Source organism: Sus scrofa, chromosome 3 (assembly GCF_000003025.6).
Source record: "Sus scrofa isolate TJ Tabasco breed Duroc chromosome 3, Sscrofa11.1, whole genome shotgun sequence".
Lineage (NCBI taxonomy): Eukaryota > Metazoa > Chordata > Mammalia > Artiodactyla > Suidae > Sus > Sus scrofa.
This window is the reverse complement of record NC_010445.4, coordinates 23670965-23692474: the sequence shown is the minus strand read 5'-3', so window position 1 is coordinate 23692474 and position 21510 is coordinate 23670965. Positions and strand designations below refer to the sequence as shown.

Genomic DNA, 21510 nt, shown 5'->3' with positions numbered 1-21510 from the left:
GCCCAGCAGGATCTGCCTGCTTGAGATTTTGAAAGCCTGAACTGTGTCATCCATATTTTCTGCTTTTAAATGGAGCCTGAATCCTTAATTTATGAGTTTGTGAGTTGAGTTAAGCAACCCGTGATGTCTTTTAATCCACCTTTATATGCCTGCCAAATGTCATAAATGTTTTTATTTTACATCTCTTGACCCAGAGCCTGAAAGCAATAAATCCTGTTGTGATCCATTTTTCTCCTTTTGAAGCCTTGTGTCCCAGCATGTATCGTTTCTTTGTGTGACGCTTGGTCTTTTGATTGCATAGTCTTACTCTTTGGTAATAAATACCGAATGAAGACTATCTCAGAAGAAATGGTTTGATTTCCTGTTGCTTCATATTTACGGTGACTTCTGGCCATAGTCACATTAATTAGTACTTGGTTTTAGCTTCTGTGGTTTGCATTTTAGGTCATGTTGAAAGTTTGTTTTTGTTTTTTTTTAAGATTTTAATTTTTTTCTCCTATAGTTGATTTCATGTTGAAAGTTTTGACGTCAAGCCGCTTTTGCATTTTCATAAGTTATCGTACAGTAAATTATACAAGTACTGCATGTTATGATTTTAACATCTGTACCTTTTTTCTTGTACTGCTTGTTCAGCTTTGGGTTGAAAAACTCGAAGCGCTTGCAGACATTTTTAAGACATGCATTAGGGAGTTCCCGTCGTGGCGCAGTGGTTAACGAATTCGACCAGGAACCATGAGGTTGCGGGTTCGATCCCTGCCCTTCTCAGTGGGTTAAGGATCCGGCGTTGCCATGAGCTGTGTGTAGGTCGCAGAAGCGTCTTGGATCCCGCCTTGCTGTGGCTGTGGTATAGGCTGGCGGCTACAGCTCCGATTGGACCCCTAGCCTGGGAACCTCCATATGCCGCGGGAGCGGCCCAAGAAATGGCAAAAAAGACCAAAAAAAAAAAAAAAAAAAGATATGCATTCATGTTTTGAAAGCGTCATCGCTATCAAGTATCCGTGAAAATCTACGTGTTAAGGAGTGATGCCCATGTTTGCTTATAGCCATGGATTTGTGTGGTGACTCGTTTCTTCATTTCTTCTGGTCCCTATTTTTTTCCCCTCTGGTCTTAGTCCCTTCTGATGGGTCCCTTGGTCCCTTTAATGCTTGTCTTCACGTTTATCAAATGGTTTTAGATTTGTGTGGCTGGTGGGGAAAATGGAGAGTTCTTTCGACATAGGAGGGTGGGACGGAGCACAGATGGGTATTCTCCTGCCATCTGACTTGTCCCTTCTCACATTCCTATGTCGAATCATTTGTCATGGTAGAAAAAACTGCTTTCACGCGTGCATGCCCATAGAGCGCCTGTGTGTGCTGTACAATAAAGAAAACGTAGGCAACACGGTCCTTGATAATTCAGCGGCCTTGACCTCATTGCAGTGCTGTTCTCTGTGTAATTAAACTTCCGCTCCCTCTCGCTGCACATCAGGTTGGGAGGTAGGTCCAGGCTTCCTGTGTCCTGTGGGGCAACCACACGACGGAACTTGAATGCTGCTTCCTGGCATAGCAGGAGGTGGAAGAGCAAGAGAAGAAACATCAGTCTAATCAGGGATTTTATTTCCTTGTGTTTCTGACACCAAAACTTGAGAGGAAGTCAGACTAGACAAGCAGGCAGTCTCCAGTAAGGATTGAAAAACAAGCCCCTTGTTTGTGGCTACACCAAGTGGCCTGTTGAGTTCAAGACGTCTCATGTGTGACATGCAGCAACCAAACCTGAGACATGAAGTTTTGTTGCTGTGGGGGACCTTTAGTGACCTATACGTTTCGTAGACTGCTTGTGTCACTGGATCACTGCTTCCTTTCTCTAAGTCACTAGTTAGCTCCTGATGATAATCCACGTGATAACTTACCATGTGATGACCATGGGGTGCAAATGATCTTGCTGTGTGAGTTCATGAATCCTGGGCTCTTTTAAGGCTGTCTGAATATACTCTGCATACTTGGCTCAATTTCCTTTTTAACAAAAGCCATTGTAGATGAAGTAATTACTTATGGTTTCTCTTGTCTGGTTGGTTTTTTTGTTTTTGTTTTTGTTTTGATTTATCTTGAAGTCGAACCATAGTGATTTGTTGCCTAGGTTAATTTGGGGGGAAAAAATTACAAAATGTATCTTTCTGATTTCAGTTTGTTTGGTTTACTGACCCCGTCCTGATTAGGGGTTGTTAAATCTCGTGAGAATTGTTTAAAGCATCGAAAGGGAGGAAAATACGTAGTCAGGAAAAGGAGACTAGTATTGCAAAAGTGAAAACTTAGTGATGTTTGGTTTTTCAGAATTGTAATTTTTTTTTTTTTTTTTTTGTCTTTTAGTCTTTTGTTGTTGTTGTTGCTATTTCTTGGGCCGTTCCTGCGGCATATGGAGGTTCCCAGGCTAGGGGTTGAATCGGAGCTGTAGCCACCGGCCTACGCCAGAGCCACAGCAACGCAGGATCCGAGCCGAGTCTGCAACCTACACCACAGCTCACGGCAACGCCGGATCATTAACCCACTGAGCAAGGGCAGGGACCGAACTCGCAACCTCATGGTTCCTAGTCGGATTCGTTAACCACTGCGCCATGACGGGAACTCCAGAATTGTAATTTTTATAAAGAGGTAATGCATGGTCAAAAGAGTTCAAGTGGTTTGCCAGAAAGTCAGTATATAATGAGAAGTTCCAGTTGCTTCTCTTCCAGTTCCATGAACTTGTTCAGGTTTCTTGACTGTTCTTCTAAAGATAGTTTATGCAAATACATAAGTATGCGTTCACATAAAAAATTGATTCTGTAATTACAGCCCATTATAAATGCTTCCATTGCCCTTTTCCTCTTAAGTAAATCTGGTAAATTATCCCTTACCAGCACCTCAGTGTCTACATCCTTGTCTGCACGTAAGCGGTAGTGTGCTGGAGCTGGTTTTACTGGTTCAGGAGAGCTGATTATTAGTTGTATTGAGAGGGATTTTGTGAACTGGTTCTTAAACTTGGCCACCATGACATTGTCCGTGGTGAGAGGACTTACAACCATGGAAATTGGCCAACACTGCAAATAGCTTCTCCCTTCTCCAAGCAGGTTGGTAAGCATTACCAGCACCCTGCTGTGGGTGTATGGTTACTTGAAGAGGCCCCTGTTGAAGCACTTTCAGATACTGGAAGTTTGCTTTATAAACACAAGTGAAATGGACGCTCATAGGCCAATCTTTGCATACATGTGTAAGTAGGTATCAGGATGTTTTCTGCTTCAAGAAACAGAAGGAGCAACTAAAAATAGGTATAAGGATATTTTCTGCTTCAAAAAACAGAAGGAGCTTTTAAAAACTAAGAGTTTAGGAGTTCCTGTCATGGCTCATGGTTAATGAACCCGACTAGTATCCTTGAGGACACAGATTCCATTCGTGGCCTTGCTCCGGGGGCTAAGCATTTGGCGTTTCCGGGCGCTGTGGTGTAGGTTGCAGATGTGGCTCAGATCCCAAGTTGCTGTGGTTGTGGCGTAGGCCTGTGGCGACAGCTCTGGTTCGACCCCTAGCCTGGGAACCTCCATATGCTGCAGGTGAGGTCCTAAAAAAGACAAAAAAAAAAAAAAAAAAGAAAGAAAGTTTATTTTAGAAAAGCGATTCCATGGCTGGTGGAATTCAGTGATGAAAACATCCACTGGCCTTCAGAGCTTGCTCTCATTTCTTCCTCTTCAGCATGTTGACATTCCCCCCAGGATTGCAGAATGGCTGATGCAGCGCCAAGCATCATGTGTGGTCATGACAACGTCTTGGAAAGAAAGGGGCATTTTCTCCTCTACGTTTTCTTTGTATGTGAGCGGAAACCTTTCCCATAGGTCCCCCTGGCACCGTGCACTTGGCCCCAGTGGTAAGGATGGGGGCCATTGCCCTGCCCACCAGCAGCTGGCAGGGGGGTTTAGGGTGATTGTGATGCAGGGCTGGGGAGGACATGTTTACACTGTGGGCCTGAGCTCTCTCGGTGGAGGTGAAGGATACTCTTGTGCCACAGACCATCTTTAGCATTGAAAAAGCCTTTAGGGAGTGATGCTGGAGATAAGTGAGTGACACCATAGGTATCCTTGTCCTCATGGAGTTGCTGTTCCATGAGGAAGACAGTGAACTACTGGCGGGTGGTTGGTGATCAGTGTTACAGAGAGAAACAAACAATAAAAGCAAGAAAGAGGCTTCTTGGAATTGGGGTTGGGCTGTAATTTTCAAGAGGGTGCTCAGGGAAGGGCCTCCTAGGGGTGACACCTTCCTAGGAGTGGAATTGCTTGTTAAAGAGTGACTTTTCCAAATAGCTGCCCTGTGATTCTAACACCATTTATTGAATACTCTTTTCATCAGTGCTTTGAAGTGCCACGTTTATCATAGACTAAGGTTCTGTACGTGTTTTGTTCTGTTCCATTCAGATTTCTCCTTCTGGAGTTCCCATCATGGCTCAGTGGTTAATGAATCCGACTAGGAACCATGAGGTTGCAGGTTTGATCCCTGGCCTCACTCAGTGGGTTAAGGATCTGGCGTTGCCGTGAGCTGTGGTGTAGGTCGCAGACGTGGCTCGGATCCGGTGTTGCTGTGGCTGTGGTGTAGGCCGGTGGCTACAGCTCCGATTGGACCCCTAGCCTGGGAACCTCCATATGCCATGGCTGCGGCCCTAGAAAACACAAAAAGACAAAAAAAAAAAAAAAAAAGTTTTCTCCTTCTATGTGTGTTGCCAGTACCACACAATTTTAATTACTGTGGCTTTATCATACATGTTAATATCATAGCACTAGTCCTCTTTTACCAAGTACTTTTAGATTTTTCTTGGCTTATTTATTCAAAAGATCAACTTTAGCACTAGCTTGCCTAGTTCCCCTCTCTTAAATTTATGGGTTAATTTAGGGAGTCTTGAGTCTTCCTAGCTAATAATAGGATATGTCTTTTAATCTGTTCAGTTTTGTTCTTTAGTAACAAAGTTTTCTTCATAGAGGTGCTGCACGAGTCTCGTTAGATTTATTCTGTTTGTGGGATTATAAATAGGATTTTTTCTTCCATCATATTTAAAATAGAAATGTTCCCAGCTTTATATAATTGACAAGTAAAATTTGTTTGCTTTTAAGGTGTGCACCGTGAGGGTTTAGTACACATATGCATTGTGAAATGATTACTGCCATCAAGTTAATTAGCATCTCATTTCCTCATAGTTACCTTTTGGGCGAATGAAGAGAACACGGAAGAGCAATTGACCAATTTGTGTGCAGTTCAGCACTATAGTCTCCAGGCTGTATCCCCAGAACTTAGTCCTCTTAAAACTGAAAATTTGTATCCTTTGGTTTTTTTGTTTGTTTTGTTTTGTTTCGGCCATATCCACAGCATGCAGAAATTCCAGGGATTGAACCCAAGCCACAGCAGTAACCAGAACTAAGCAGGCACGATGCCGGACCTTTACTCCACTGAGCCACCAGGGAACTCCAAGTTTGTATCCTTTGACCAGTATCTTCTTATTTCCCCCACCCATCCGCTCCTGGCAGCCACCCTTCTATTCTCTGGTTCTACAAGTGTGACATGTTTCAGTTCAACATATGAGTGAATCATACAGTATTTGTCATTCAGGATCCAGCTGGTTTCACTCAGCATTGTGTCCTACAGGTTCGTCATGCTCTCTCAAACAGCTCTCCCATCATATTTTATTTTATTTTTATTTATTTATTTTTTTGTCTTCTTGTCCCTTCCAGGGCCATGCCTACGGCATATGGAGGTTCCCAGGCTAGGGGTCCAATCGGAGCTGTAACTGCTGGCCTACACCACAGCCACAGCCACAGCCATGCCAAATCCAAGCCGTGTCCCCCACCTACACCTCAGGGCAACACCGGATCCTCAACCCACTGAGCGAGGCCAGGGATCCCACCTGCAACCTCATGGTTCCTAGTCGGATTTGTTAACCGCTGAGCCATAATGGGAACTCTGCCCCCATCATATTTTAGAGTGGAACATATGCATACATATACAAGCAATTGTGTGTGTGTGTGTCTGTGTGTACGCACCAGTTTTGTTATCGTTTACCTTATTTGGTTATTTTAGTGTTTCCAGTGATTTCCATTATTTATTCTCTTGTTTTCGTTGTTTTGTTTTTTATTTAAATACTGTTAAAGCAACTGCAGATGGTTTTGCTACTTCCTTCTCATTTCTAGACTTTTCTTTTTTGGTCCAGGCGAATTTGTAGTTACTTCTAGAAAATGTTTAAAAAATGATGGAAATTTTTGTTTTGTTTTTGAGTGTAATGAAAAAAATACTTTCAATATGATTTTGTCTTTTGACTTGAGATTGCTGTTTGGCTTGAGATACTTTTTTTTTTAAAATCTTGTTTTGTTAAGAGCTTAAAAAATTGGGAATCGATGTTGAATATTGTTGCCTGTGTTTTCAATATCTATAGAAATAGTCATCCTGTTTTTTCTCCACTGGCTTATTAATTAAAGAGTACTTTTGTAATTTATATCCTCTCCCACATCTCTGGCCTTAGGCAGGATAGGCTTCTTGTAATGCATCACTCGATTGTGTTTACAAAAACCCTAAATAAAAATATTAGCTTTAATATTATTGACAAATGATAGTTTGATCTAATCTTTTATTTATTTGAAGGTTGTTATTTAGGGTTTTGTGTTTACAAAAACCCTAAATAAAAATATTAGCTTTAATATTATTGACAAATGGTAGTTTGATCTAATCTTTTATTTATTTGAAGGTCATGTTTTGGTATCAGTGTTCTGCTGGTTTTGTAAAAAAAAAAAATTAATAATTTTTAAGTTCTTTCTGGTGTTCTGGAACAGTTTAAATAGCATTGTGGTTATCTGGTTTTTGGAATTTTGGTAGAATTCTCCCGTGAAACCATGTGCATTTGGGGAGGTAGCCCTTGGCAACTTTGTCACTTTCTTATAGGGTCATTGTTTGGGTTAAGTTTGACGTGTTCAGTTTTAAAGCTCCCATCAGACTAAATAGAAATAAGCAAGACTCTGGCAGGACTACTTCGTGGAACGAACATGGGCTTTGAGAGCTGACCTGAGTTTGAAATAAGGGTCAGCCCTTATTACCTGAGCTCTGATTAAGCTTAGTGTTTCACCTGTAAAAATAGGGCTAATACCTACCTTGAGGTTTGTTCTGAGGCTTAAATAATGTAATTTATAGGCCAGTGCCCAGATACTTAGGGTCTGTCTAAGTATGGGTATTTGATATGTGGTAGATTGATTTCATCCCATCCTGTTCTGTTACTTTGTTTTCATCTGTGGCTTCCTTGATCATATTAGTTCACAATTCTCCACTTTGTTGTGTACATCAGTGCTTTTACCTTTTCATTTTGTCCTATGTGACTTGACTCCACAGACACCTAACTATATGCCTCTTAGCCCAGAGTTTCAAATTCTCAGGTCTTATACTGTAGAGAGAAAGAAATGACTTATTCTTAAAATCTTATTAACATCTTTTGGAATGTGGGTTAAGTGCTCTTGTCTAAAAGGGTAGGGTGTATGGACACGAGAGCCGTGTTTCTGTCCATTTTCCTCTTCAGGTTGTTTTAGTATTATTCTCTTTTCATTATCCAGGGAAATGCAAATCTAAAGAGAAGGCTGTAGTTTAATCCTTTCTAGTGAAAATTCTGGATGCTCAGATAGCAGGAAAATGCACATGTTAGGGATTCTGTGAAGAGCTCTTTTGAAGAGAAGTTAGGGTCAATGGCTAGGGAGTGAAGTGTGCTTTATATCTCAGTTGAAATGCTGCAAAAATATTTTTCTGTAGAAACATCGTTCATTTGCATTCATGTAAAGGCATTTAAGAGCCTATGTACCAGGCAGTGGTAGGCGGTGGAAATACAAAGATAAATGAGACATGTGCTTCTGGTTTTAAAATACTTAGAGAATAGTTCAGAAGATGGAAATAGACAATGGTAGGATAGTCTGCTAAGGAACCTGATAAAGTTCTCTGGGTTTAGAGAAGCAAAGATCCATTAACTGCAAGAGAGATTAGGGAAGTTTTCATGTAGGAAGTAGCATTTGAACTATGTTTGTATCTGTGGAGCACTTTTTTTTTTTTGTTTGTTTTTTTTTTTGCTTTTTAGGGCCACACCTGTGGTATATGGAAGTCCCCAGGCTAGGGGTCTACTCAGAGCTGCAGCTGCCAGCCTACACCACAGTCATAGCAACACAGGATCTGAGCTGCATCTGCGACCTACGCCACAGCTGACAGCAATGCCGGATCTTTATCCCACTGAGAGAGGCCAGGGATCAAACCCGCATCCTCATGAGTACCAGTTAGGTTCATTATTGCTGCGCCGCAATGGGAACTCCTCTGTGGAGGATATTATCTTGCAGTGGAAACAAGATAATAATGTGCCAAGCATGAAGGTCTGAACAAGGGGTTCCCAGAGAAGACTAAGTTCAGTGCAAAAGAGGCTTTTGATTGTGTAATAGTATAGAACTCAATAAATATTGCTGGCTAGATGGATGAATAAAATAGAGAATATTATATATACATCAAGCACACATGTATGACCCGAGGGAATATCACTCTTTGGGAAAGAATATTCTAAATTTCAGCTTGGTAATCAATCTTTGAAACACAGTCCAAGCTTGTCATGGAAGAGGTTTATTCTGAATCAAATATGAGTTTATCTCAGGGATTCTGTTTCCTCATTAGTTACGCCAAGAGCAGTAAATTTTCAGCCCTGAAAGTACCAAATGTCATGACTCCCAGAAATGAAAAGGAAGTGATGGTTCTTAGTGTTCCCTCTTTGCTGCCTGGTTGGAAGTTCATTTATTTCAACCAGCCAGTGGTCTCAAAGTAGAGGGAATATGCAAGACAGTTTTGGGGACTCGGGAAGAAAATGTTAGTATGTAAAAGTAAATAGTTTTTATTTACCTTACTTTTTATACTCATTGTTTAATTTCTATTGTTACGCAGGCCTGCACTGTGCAAAACACACGTAAAGAGATGTGCACTCAGACACACATATAAGTGTGCCCTCAGTACACAGAGATAAAATGGGGTTGCGTGTTGCCTGCTCTCCCCTTTCCATTTTTCCTGGCACGTATGGTTATAAAGGCTAGAGATCACGGATTTAAAGCATCCGTACAGGATGCTTTCAGAGGGACCTTAAAAGACTTTAAAATTTGATCTGGGTTTTAAAAATAAGCATACACCTCATTTTATACCAGTTTAAGAGAAACACTTTAGTGAAATAAACATAATAGGTAGTAATTCATGTTTAATAATGAACATGTACTTGGTGCTTTAAATCGATTTTTTTTTTTAACACTGAAGTAACTTCAGAGAACAATCCATAACACGTTTACTCAGTGAGATGGCAATGAGGTCTCTAAACATCCTTACTGTACCCAGCCCCTCATCTGTCATTTCCCTCTGTCTCGTTGGTGAAAAATCAGTCTCTTAAAGGCATTGTCAGGTGCAGCGCGTGGCCGGATCCTTCTCTGGCGCTGTCATCTGGCACAAGACTGACACCTAGGGTCGGTTGTGGCATATTTGTCCTGAGGTTTTCTCTGTTGAACCTTCGGCTTTGGATTTTCCGTGTTTTAGTTTTTGTGTTCTTACTCTCTTCTCTCCCCACTCCTCGTCTCACTTTTTGCTGGTAGCATGATGTATACACCTTGGCAGGAAGATGTGCGTTGTACCATCGCTCCATTGCAATACCAGAGGACATGATTTTTGCTCCAAAATACTTTTCAAGATGATTTTGGCTCCTTCAAGTTCTGTCACGTTCCCCCCCCCCTCCATTCCTCGTTCTCTCCCAACTTAGTCTAAGTGACCCCTCACTTCTACAAACTTTAAAAGCAATTCTTTCATTCCCGGGGTTTGCCCCCCCCAAAAAAAAATCCTACACAAGACTGAGACACATGGTGTGACTAAATCTTCAGGGTAACAATCATGACGTGGTGCACCTTGTATGTTGAATGAGATAAATATAGGATATATGCTATAAATGGAAGGTTTTGAAGACATTTGCTTAGAATTTTAGCAAATTAGGAAAGTTATTTTTCAGTTACAATTTTTTTTTTTAAGTATTTTCTTCATTACTTTTAGTAAGAGTTTCCTTATACCCCGGGATCCTTCTTGTAGCCAGTTGACTTTTCCATTTACCTTAAATTTTTTTAAGGCCCTGATGGGTATATGTCCATACGTATGACTTCCATAACTTCTGGCGTTGGATCTTCCGTGACTTAATTGAAAATCAAAAAAAGATTTCTATGGTCTTTCATAGTTAGAAACTGCTCTTCTGTTTTCATAAGTGTTATCTTTCTCCTGCAATAGTAAATAACAAGCCATGTTTAAGATTGCACAGCCACGAATGCCACACTACCAGCAGCATATAAACTGTAGTGCCATCCTGCATCCTGGGTCCCAAGTCCCCTTCCGGTAATCTTAAAGTTCCACTTACCATTTTCCCTTTATTGGGCGTAAGATGTGAGAACTGAACAATAATCTTCCTATTCAGATACCATTGTCAGAGCCCTAGCTTAGGTCTTTAAATTTCCTAGTTCCAGACCTATCTTCAGGCCATTTACCTTGGCCTCTTTGCTGGAGAAGACGCCCAGCTTCAGTAAGAAAACGAGTGTGAGCAGGCACTTGCAGTTATGCAGAGTGGCATCTTAGGTGATTAGACCACTTCTTGATGTATTTGTTTGTACATTGAAGGGTGAAGGGACTACTTAAGATGATATTCTTTCCTGGGTGAAAACCCATTTTAGGAATTGGATTTTTGAAAACACACCTCATGTCAAACACAATTCCATTTCATTTGCCCTCATGGCTGCTGTTTGAGAGGAAAATATCTTGACTAGTCTATAGGTTCTTTGTTTTGTATACATTTTAAGTCTGAGCAGTTTCAGCAGACATAGTGGAAACTATCTGCTCTGCTAGCTTTAAAATAGCATCTTGTCTGAAACACCTGTTTAAATAGGGCTTTAAAGAAACACTATCAGAACATATTGTAGTTGGTAGAGATGTATTCTTTCTGTTATTCCAACCCCAAAGATTGGAGAAATATCCTTATTTTTTATTTATTTATTTATTTTTATGGCCGCACTTGCGGCATATGGAAATTCCTGGACTGGGGGTTGAATTGGAGCCGCGTGTGCAGGTGTACACCACAACCACAGCAACGCAGGATGAGCCACAGCTGCAACCGATGCTGCAGCTTGTGCCAATGCTGGATCCTTGACCCACTGAGCAAGGCCAGGGATTGAACCTGAAGCCTCACAGGCACTACGTCGGGTTCTTAACCCACTGAGCCACAACGGGAACTTCCCATTTTAAACTTTTAATAGCTGTATCTTCTAATGTGAACAACTACTTTTTCTATGTAATTTGATCCACAAATGTTTGCAACATCTGTTAATGCTTAGGACTGCATACAAGATACTGTACAAGGTAGCTTTCTATCCACAAAAGCATCCTTGTCTATATTGAAACATTGCCTGTATCCAATGTGTTTTTGAAAGATTCTGTGTCACTAAGATGCCAGCCTGGGATCTGTTTAATATTGTATGAGATGTCCTTTGTCATGTATTTATCAAAACAAGTTCTATAAAAAATGAGTATTGTAGAGTTCCCTGGTGGCTCAGTGAGTTAAGGATCTGGTGTGGTCACCGCTTGGTTCTGGTTGCAGCTGTGGTGCAGGTTTGATTCCTGGCCCAGAAACTTCTGCATACCTTGGGTGTGGCCAAAAAAAAAGCATATTGTGAAAGTCCTCTTTCAGACTCTTCTAAAGGGAAACTTGATTATTGACAGCTTGTTGGCAGCTTCGTTTTTTTTAAACATGCTTTATGTATGTATTACATCTTTTTTATACTTACAGGTTGTTGGCATGTTTCCATGTTTCTCTTACTATATAGCTCTTGAGCAATTTCCTGAAAAATACGTCGAACACTCTTTTTCTACAAGTAAGAAAAAAACATCTCTCAGGACTAAAAGCAATGATACTGCACATCCTCTGAGCATTTTCTTTCTTTACTGCCACCAGTCTCAGAAATCACCCATGCTTCCCCCAATACATCTATACCTACAGTTAACGCTTTTATATTTCGAGTATGTTCAGTAGAATTTATGGTTAAGAACTATCAGTTTACCATGTCTTTCATCACTTGAGATTATCCTTTTTCTCAACAATAGGAAACAGTATCTGTGGCTGAAAGTTACCATAACATTCTGCGTTTCTTCAATTAGTTTGGATTTGAAATAGTTACACCACCACCATTCAAAAGACATTTTACAAACATTGGTCTGTACCTTTTGTGAATCTTCTGTTTCTTTTTTTCTCAGAGTTTTAGATTTTGACTGTCAAGAAGAAAAGGAAAGTCTTCTAAGACATTTTATGCATTTCAGAGCAATTGTGGCAGATATCTCATACCATAAGGAGGGTAAACTGACTTAATATTTAAATGATACGCAGAAAGAGTTAATGATTTTCACGTCATTTCTGAGATGCTTTTATTAATAAAATAGCTCAAACTGCTTTTGATGTAGAATTTATAATATTCCTGACATAACATATACATACCTCCTCTTATAGCACGTAAACAACCAGATGATTGATAGTCTTCCTCAAAAACTTTAAAGATATTTTAAAGGCAGTTTCTAATCTTAACCTTTTTCTGTTCTTAAAGACTGTATTTAGGCCCTTCATAGATAACAGTAACCCTCTTTCCTCCAGCAGAAAGAGAGTGTGTATGATGGCTATAAAAAAGGGTCTCTTGGAGTTCCCGTCATGGCTCAGTGGTTAACGAATCTGACTGGGAACCATGAGGTTGCGGGTTCGATCCTTGCCCTTGCTCAATGGGTTAACGATCCGGCGTTGCCGTGAGCTGTGGTGTAGGTTGCAGACGCGGCTCGGATCCGGCGTTGCTGTGGCTCTGGCGTAGGCTGGTGGCTACGGCTCCAATTGGACCCCTAGCCTGGGAACCTCCACATGCCGTGAGTGCGGCCCTAGAAAAGACAGAAAGACAAAAAAAAAAAAAAAGAAAAATTAATAAATACATAAAAATAAAAAAGGGTCTCTTTCTCCCATATTACTGGGTTTTTAAGAGAAAGCCCTGTAAATTGTGTATTCTGGTTGATAATTTCAGTGATGAAAATGTATGCTTTCTTCCACAGATCTCATCTGCAGGTGGTATTTCCTGCAGATGCAAAGGAAGATGTTAATTAAACTAAGGCCCCCAGTGTGTGGGGAGATGGAAGTTATTTCTTTGTAATATTCAGGGCCACAGGAATAGCTAATGCAAGAAATCTGACTTACTTTGGTGAGGATGACGAAGATCACGAGGACACCAATAATGTAGATAGAGAGCAGCGACAAGATCGCTGTCAGCAGACTCTGCAGTTCCTTGCTGAGAACCTTCATTGCTTTGTGAATTACAGATACAGAAAGAGCTACTGTCACTCTTGAAACATATTACTTTAAATATATGTATAAGAGTTCCCGTTGTGGCGCAGCGGAGACAAATCCGACAAGGAGCCATGAGGTTGCGGGTTCGATCCCTGGCCTTGCTCAGTGGGTTGAGGATCCGGCGTTGCCGTGAGCTGTGGTGTAGGTCGCAGGCGCGGCTCGGATATGTGGCGCTGCTGTGCCTGTGGCTTAGGCCAGCAGCTATAGCTCCAATAAGACCCCTAGCCTGGGAATCTCCATATGCCGTGCCCTGGGTGCGGCCCTAAAAAGACAAAATAAATAAACAAACAAACAAATAAATGTATAAAGTATAATTGAAACTATGTTAGAGGTGACCCATGAACTTATTCCTCTGCTTGGCTAGTCATAAAAAAATTTATTGAGGGTCTTCTGATTCCAAAAACACTTGTGTATTAAAGCCATTAGTTCTTTAAATGTATTATGCTAAAAATATTCATTTTTAAACCTTAAAATTAAAAGCACTTACTTGTCATAATGCCAGGAGTCACTTTTCGTATGAAGTGTTGCTTCACGTTAGATAACCTTTAAAATTTATTGCAAGGGTGTTTAAAGTTTCTTTTAGTAGATATGATGTACAGATGTCACTAAGAGTCTGTTTATGGAGTTAAGAGACTTCCCTGTGTGTGTTTATTTTTAACCTTGGGCTGTGTGGTGTGTGTAACAGAACAGTGCCGTCTGTAAAAGAACCCGAAAAGGGCAAACACTGAGATGTTAAGCGCTCACCGCACGCTTAAAAGACCGGCATTGTTACACGGGCCCCTTCTTTCTAATAAAGTTCTAGAAGTAGAATCATTGAGTCCCTTTGCACATTCTGAAAGTCTCCCTTCTTGCAGGAAGTGCCCTGCGCTGTAGGTAGTGATGAGGCAACCTACCAATGTCTTCAAGTCCTGGGTTATTTGAAGCATAAAATCCAGTTCGATTTGTAATATCTGAATAACTGGTACTGTTCCATCAGTATTCCATAGGCGCTTATCCTGTGAACTCTGTCTACTTACTAAATGTTTTTGATGTACAGTCAGTTTACACTGTTGTGTGAATTTCTGCTGTCCAGCAAAGTGATTCAGTTATACAGATGTGTATCTATTCTTTTTCGTATTCTTTCCTATTATGATTTATCACAGGGTATTGAATGTAGGTCCCTGTGCTTTACAGTAGGGCCTTGTTATTTCTGTGTGCTCGGTATACAACATACATTTTTGCTGTGAAACTAACAAATCAGCCATACCTATAAAACTTTAAAAAAAAAAAAAATTTTGGAGTTCCCGCCTTGGTGCAGTGGGTTAAGAATCTTGACTGTAGTGACTCGGCTTGCTGGTTTGAGACCTGCATCTCTTTTCAAGGCATTTTTCCTTTTGGCTATTTATTTATTTATTTTGTCTTTTGTCTTTTTAGGGTCGCACCTGCGGCTTATGGAGGTTCCCAGCCTAGGGGTCAAATCAGAGCTACAGCTGCCAGCCTACGCCAGAGCCACAGTAACTCGGGATCCAAGCCACGTCTTTGACCTACACCACAGCTCACGGCAACACTGGGTCCTTAACCCACTGAGTGAGGCCAGGGATCGAACCTGCGTCCTCATAGATGCTAGTCAGATTTGTTTCCGCTGAGCCACAATGGGAACTCCTAAAATTTGTGTTTATTCTCCATGAGTCTTTTTTTTTTTTTTCTTCTGAGTCCAGTTTATTGATCACTTACGCTTCTCTAGTGTTTTGTTCTAGATGGTACAGGAGCAGACCCGTGCCTGACTAGGCGGACAGTTAACCATCGCATTTCAGTCCATGTAACATACAGAAGGTGGTCCCCCCAGACTACCAAAGGGTCAGCATGGGAAGAATATAGCACCTGACATAACCCCGACTCTGTGTCTGTGGTGCTTGCATCTCCCAGGGGGGTCAAAGGAGTTCTTTAATTCAAACTGCGTGTTGGCTTGTGTGTAGCTGACCCTCTTCACTGGCTCGGCAGTTAGCAAACGTATCTCATCCTCTCTGCATTTAAGTAATGCAATGCGTTTAAAGGCCTGAGCAGGACACAGCACAAGGGACCAAAGCCTTGACTGACCTCTTACCACCAGCACCGTCCCTCCTCCGGTTTGCTTAGCTTTTGGCTCCTTCGAACTGGGAAAGGCTATTCCACAGATGTAGATGGCACTGTCATTGAGGGCCACCCTGTTCACGGTGAGGGAAACTTGGTTTTGGGCCGAAGTCCCAACCGTGAATTTGTCTGTCTCACTTCTGCATCCATCCAAGCACAGGTTCTCGGGCTGGTGAGTGCCATAGCGAAACCACAGGCTCCTGGGCTGCTCCGCAGGGCACCCCACCGTGGAGAAGGAGCACTGGATGGTAACGGCCTTTTGCGTGTGGTCCACTTCCAGGAAAGGTGGTTGAAAGACCAAGACGGTACAGCCACCGGCGGCACCTGTGGGCGGAAGCGAATGAGCCTGTTTAGAGTTTCTCCTCGCCTCCCTTTGCCAGTGCTTCTGTTTTATCGGCATTTTTGGCTGGAGGAACCCATTGAAAGCCATTGCTTTCTTTTTCTTACCTCACTCCCAGCACAGACGGGGCTGTAGAAGTAGACACTGGTGCCAGGACTTTAGAATAACTATGAATGGAATATGGCCTTTAAAAATGGGGACTCTCCCTGTATTGCATCCCTGTAACTTCTGTAAAATCGTACATCAACATTAATTTTTAAAAATTGAGACAGAAAAAAAGGTAGATGCTGATGTTCCTCCCTTTTCCTACCACCCCAAGTCCCCTGACCTCAGCCTGCTGGTGCACAGTGATGCTTGGGACTTGGGACCGACCCACAGGGGTCCAGGAAATCCGCCTCATCATCAGCGGAGGTGGCAGCAGGTCCAGAGTCAGAAGTCCAGGGTCCGCGTGTACACTCTTGGTGTCCTTACAAGCTCTCCTTTGATCTCCCTGTGCAGATCACTTCGGCTCTCAGAGCCCGTTTCCTCATCTGTACCCCTGGCCTCACAGGAGTGTTGTCTTCAGGGCGGTAACAGGTGTCAAAGCGCCTCATGCCAATGTCACGGCTGATGGATGGTTGAGCCCAGGAGCAGTCTGGAATTTTTTTTTTTTTTTCTTTTCACCTTGTGGGCATTGTGATTGCTAGGAATTCATGGCAATTCACAATTGTTCCTTTGTGAGCCCAGTCGTCCCAGTGGGAAATGTTATAAAAGGCAAGATGCACATCTGGGAAAATGCAGCCCTGGCTTAGCCTCCGGCGTCTTTGGTTACAGAGCAGAGGCCTCCTGAGCGGGCCGTGCTGTGGCCCAGCAAAGTGGATTTCTTCCCGGCTCTTGGCCACTGCTTTGTAGTCCGGTAGCTTTCATCGTATTTGACGAGGAGTATCGTGCTCATGGGCACACACCTGAGTTGGATCCCAGCTCTGCTAGTTGCTAGCTCTCCGGTCTGGCTCCTCATTAGCCAAACGGGAAGAGTCTTGTGAGCTTATCCTGAGCTTAGCAGGACGTTGAAGCGAGGCTGTCACATAAGTATTTACTTACCTACGTCTTGGTAAGTATTTAATAAAAGGTAGCAATTTCTGCCGCCACCACGGCTCCTGTTCCCACAGTATCCTACGCCTGTTTTAGAATCGTGAACGTTTCAGCCAAGGTGTGGAGAGGGCCAGGTCCCCCATCCAGCATTCCTTCCAGCACATCATGCTGCTTCTGTGTCACAGGTGGGGTCCCTGCCTGGGGGCCTCCTAATCCCAGGCCTGTGAAGCTCAGGGGTTTATAAATGGGAGGACCTGCCCTCAATCCTTTCTGGGGCAAGGGAGGCTGTATGGGAGATAGTACTGGTTGAGACCCATTGGGATTTTTGTAGGTTCTTGGTATGACTCTGCCTGCTTGTACGTTTCCACGTGATCTTCTTTGTCTGACTTGGTCCTTTGCTCCTGCAAACACAGCGGAAGAGTCATTCAGGTGGTCTGAGGCTTAAGTTTCCACTGGATTTTTCTGATGGGTCTCTAGCCAGAACAGAAGAAATTAAAACTAGACTCCTGCCATTTGCGATGCCAATCTGTTCTCGCCGTGGTTTCATTTTAGTATTTGTACAATTTGGAGAAGAGCTGGGTGCTTTTGAGCGACCTGATCAATAGACTCCAGATGAGAGGATAGTCACCTGGAGAAGACCAGGCTTTTCACATCTTCAGGAGCTTAGCTTAGCTGATAAATGCGACCGCACGGCTCCCTCGAAGACTCGGCTCCTTAGAAGTGGAGATAGACTTTCCAAGCAAGGTGTGGTGCTCAGTACCTACCGGGGAAATGGGAGAGGGCCTGCCAGGATGCGACCGACAGCGTTCCCCAGCAGTGTCCCCGCCTCAGATCCTCTGTCACAGAGTTTTTAAAGGGGAAGCTGCTGCCTTTCAACACTCTTCTCCGAGAATGTGTGCTCCAGGGTAAACGCAATATTTGCAACTTTGGAGTTTTCCTGTCTCTGCTCTTTTCTGACTGCTGTGCCTTAGAGCCCAGAGAAGACCCAGAGGCCATCCGTGGTTTTCCTGTGAGAGCACGGGAGTGGGGACACCTCCCCCACTCCAGTGAAGCAATGCCCCAGAGCAAAGGGGAAGCTCAGGGGACATGTCACCCCACAGCCGCTCCGGACAATTTCTCTTTAAGAACTCTCATGTTCTGCAGGAATTTTTTTTTTTTCTTCCCCTAAACACAATACCCTCTGAAAAGGTTGTTTATCTCCTTGGTGGAGGGAATAAAAAAAGTTACTGTTTTTGAAGACCAAGCTAGAAAATATCTAGAAAACAAATGTTTGACACTTTCTAAAAGAAGCCTTTAAGGGAAATTTGGAACACAAGGCGGTGGTTGGCCAGCGCAGTGCCTTCTCTGCCATCCCCGACTGCACCCCAGGGTTTCAGCTCTTCTTCCTACTTGTTCCTTCACCTCGTGTCCTTTTAGGGAAAATTCCAGATATTTTATCTGCACATGGTTCAGAATATCATCTTTAAGAGCTAAGGATTCTTCCTTAAAATCATACTGACATAGTTTATAAATGTATTATCTTCTTTCTAGGAAAAAAAGACTATTACTGAAAGTAGAAGCAAAAAAATCACCCGTGGTCCCTTCACCTCTCCACCACTGTGAAGATTTCAATATATTTCTGTACAGATGAGAAAAAAAATAACTCGAAGGGATTTTTCTCCTTTCCCTACCCTATGATCTAAACTTTGTGAGCAACTTTGAGCTTATTAGATTTATTAGACCTAAGATGAGATTATTAGCACCGTGACATAGGAAACACTTTCTTTATCAGAGAGAAAAAGCCAGGTACAGGCAGCCGTATATTTTGGGAAGATTTTTCTTCAAGTAAGGAGCCATTTTTTTTTGTTTTTAAATGGCAAGTACTCTAATTTATAGAAATTCAGCTTTTCTGAAACACCAATCTTTAAAAATAATTCGGTAGCGTGTCGAGTGACTTTACCGGTACGGGAACTAAATTGTTGCTGACAAACGTGACTGTATGAATGTTTCAGCCCTTTGTCTGGAGAGAGATCTGCCTGCTCTAAAAGCAGCATCACAGCAAAGGGGATTTTGAATGTTAGCATGAACCGTTTTCTCAGCTCTTATTTTATGACCCATTTCTCTGGAAACAAGAAATTGATCACCTTAGACAATTTCCATAATGCCATACATTTAACAATTCATCCGTAGGGGCTTGAAATAAAAATGAATCTGGCTAACAACAGCAATGGATTTAAATGAAACGGAGGAGAAAGAAAGAGAACCTTACCGACACACAATAGAACCAGACTGATTTCCAGACCGAGAGTGATGGTGCCTCCGTTCACAGTGGCCATCTCTGTGTGTGTGCGTGTGTGTGTGTGTGTGTGTGTGTGTGTGTGAATGTGTGTGAGTGTGAGTGTGTGAGGTGGGGGAGTGTTTAAAGAGCCTTGGCTGCCACTGCTGCTGCTTTTTTTAGAAAGGAAGAAGGAGGAGAGAGGAACTGTTATTAAGGAACCATAATCAGGAACTTTTTGAAATTGTGTAACAATTGTTGGTAACCTAGTTTCACCATTTAAAATGGAGATTTTTTTTTTTAAGCCTCCAGCACATTTCTGAATGTTCATGGGGTCCCTTTTTCTTGGGTTTTGCAAATCCTCGAAAGTGTTCCATGTGGCGAGTGAGCTTTTGTTTTAGAGGTGGTGCCTATTCCCAGGAAGTAGTCTTCCACCGGTAATTTGTCCTGTCCATTTCCAGGCTAGTTCAGTTGTGGGCTGACTTGAAAAAGGGAATTTATTGCAAGGATTTGGGGGTAGCTTGGAGAGTCATTGGGAAGACTGGAGACACGTGTATGGGTCTACAGGCAAGAAAATTGCTCTTAGACATGCTGTAAAACCTATCTGGGGGGTTCCCGCTGTGGCTCAGGGGTAATGAATCTGACCAGTATCCCTGAGGATGCGGGTTCGATCCCTGACCTCCCTCAGTGGGTTAACGATCCAGTGTTGCCGTGAGCTGTGGTGTAGGTCACAGATGTGGTTTGGATCCCGTGTGGCTGTGGCTGTGGCATAGGCTGGCAGCTGTAGCTCCAGTTCGGCCCCTAGCCTGGGGACTTCTATGATGCCTTGGTTGCGGCCCTAAAAAGCAAAAAAACCCACCTGATCTGAAGAGCACACTGCTGCCCCCAAGCACTTGATGCTGCAGCATGGACCAAAGCCTGTCAGTACTGCTCAGCGCTGCCCCAGCCTCCTGGTCTAACACCACTGCTCCGCCTCCCTGGAGAACAAACCTCGAGTCCCCACTTGGGGTTGTTAGCTTTTCCTTCCAGGTCTCAGGCGATTGTGTGTGAACTTAGGTCATGTTCCAGTGCCTTAGCTGCAAGAAAGGCGGGGAAAGCTGCTTCCCCAGGCGGTGCCTCCCTCTAGGAAGAGGGGTGCTGGGCCACCGAAAAGCACGCAAAATCTTTCCACTGTAGTGTTTGTACTCTTGGCACCTGTTGATTATATATTTGTCTCATTTACTGAAAGCTATCCTCCTCAGTCTGAATTTAGTAACATTTTTTTTTGTCTTTAGCCTTTTCTAGGGCCGCTTCCTGTGGCATATGGAGGTTCCCAGGCTAGGGGTCGAATTGGAGCTGTAGCCACCGGCCTACGCCAGAGCCACAGCAACACGGGATCCGAGCCGCGTCTGCAACCTACACCACAGCTCACGGCAACACCGGATCGTTAACCCACTGAGCAAGGCCAGGGATCGAATCCGCAACCTCATGGTTCCTAGTCGGATTCGTTAACCACTGCGCCACAATGGGAACTCCTAGTAACACTTTTAATATTATTGTGTATTGTTTACATCATCAGAGCATCTGTAAGCACCTCCAGATTTATATATAACACAGTGTGTGTCCTAGTATTTCCAAGAAATACTAGGTTGATTCATCCACTATAGTGTGTTAACCCCTCTCTAGTTCTGGAGCTTCACATTTGTGAAATTGTTCGGAAAAGTTAGAAAGTGGGATTGAGCGCCTTTGAACAACACACTGAATGATGTTTTTATAAATTAAAATCCTTTGCTAGCCTGCTTTTATTTTCAGCCTGATAAACCTCTCTAGTTAATTTGTTGCATAATTTAACATGAGTGGCATTTTCGTGGGTTTATCCAAAACCCGCTTTGAAATTTTGTTACTCTCTGCTTCAGGTTTGCAGTCTTTAATGAGCAGTTTTCCAACCACATTAACCCTTGCTCCCCAGTCAGTCTAAAGGAGGGTGATTCCTGAAACTGTCAGAGAAATTGTGGGCTTTGGATCCAGTTAAACCAGGGTTCGCATTTCTTTTTTTCTCTCTTTTTTTAGGGCCGCACTCGCGGCATATGGAGATTCCCAGGCTAGGGCTCCACTCGGAGCTACAGCTGCCGCCTACACGACAGCAACATCAGATCCGAGCCAAGTCTATGACCTACACCATAGCTCACGGCAACGCTGGATCCTTAACCTACTGAGCGAAGCCAGGGATTGAACCCACAACCTCATGGTTCCTAGTCGGATTCATTTCCGCTGCGCCACGACGGGAACTGTAGGGTTTGTATCTCTGCTTCCCCTTTATTAACC

The 21510-nt window shown here is 42.9% G+C and overlaps 2 protein-coding genes across 5 annotated transcripts in view; one reads left to right on the top strand and one right to left on the bottom strand.

The window, feature by feature from the left end:
* Positions 1-21510, top strand: part of METTL9 (methyltransferase like 9) — a 52180-nt gene that overhangs the window by 29768 nt on the left and 902 nt on the right.
* IGSF6 (immunoglobulin superfamily member 6) lies at positions 9219-19313 on the bottom strand. Its single transcript, NM_001243387.1, is given in 6 exon segments — positions 9219-10290; positions 11844-11924; positions 12277-12324; positions 13283-13389; positions 15509-15865; positions 19201-19313. Coding segments are annotated over 6 exon segments (717 nt in total). The 5' UTR covers positions 19268-19313; the 3' UTR covers positions 9219-10233.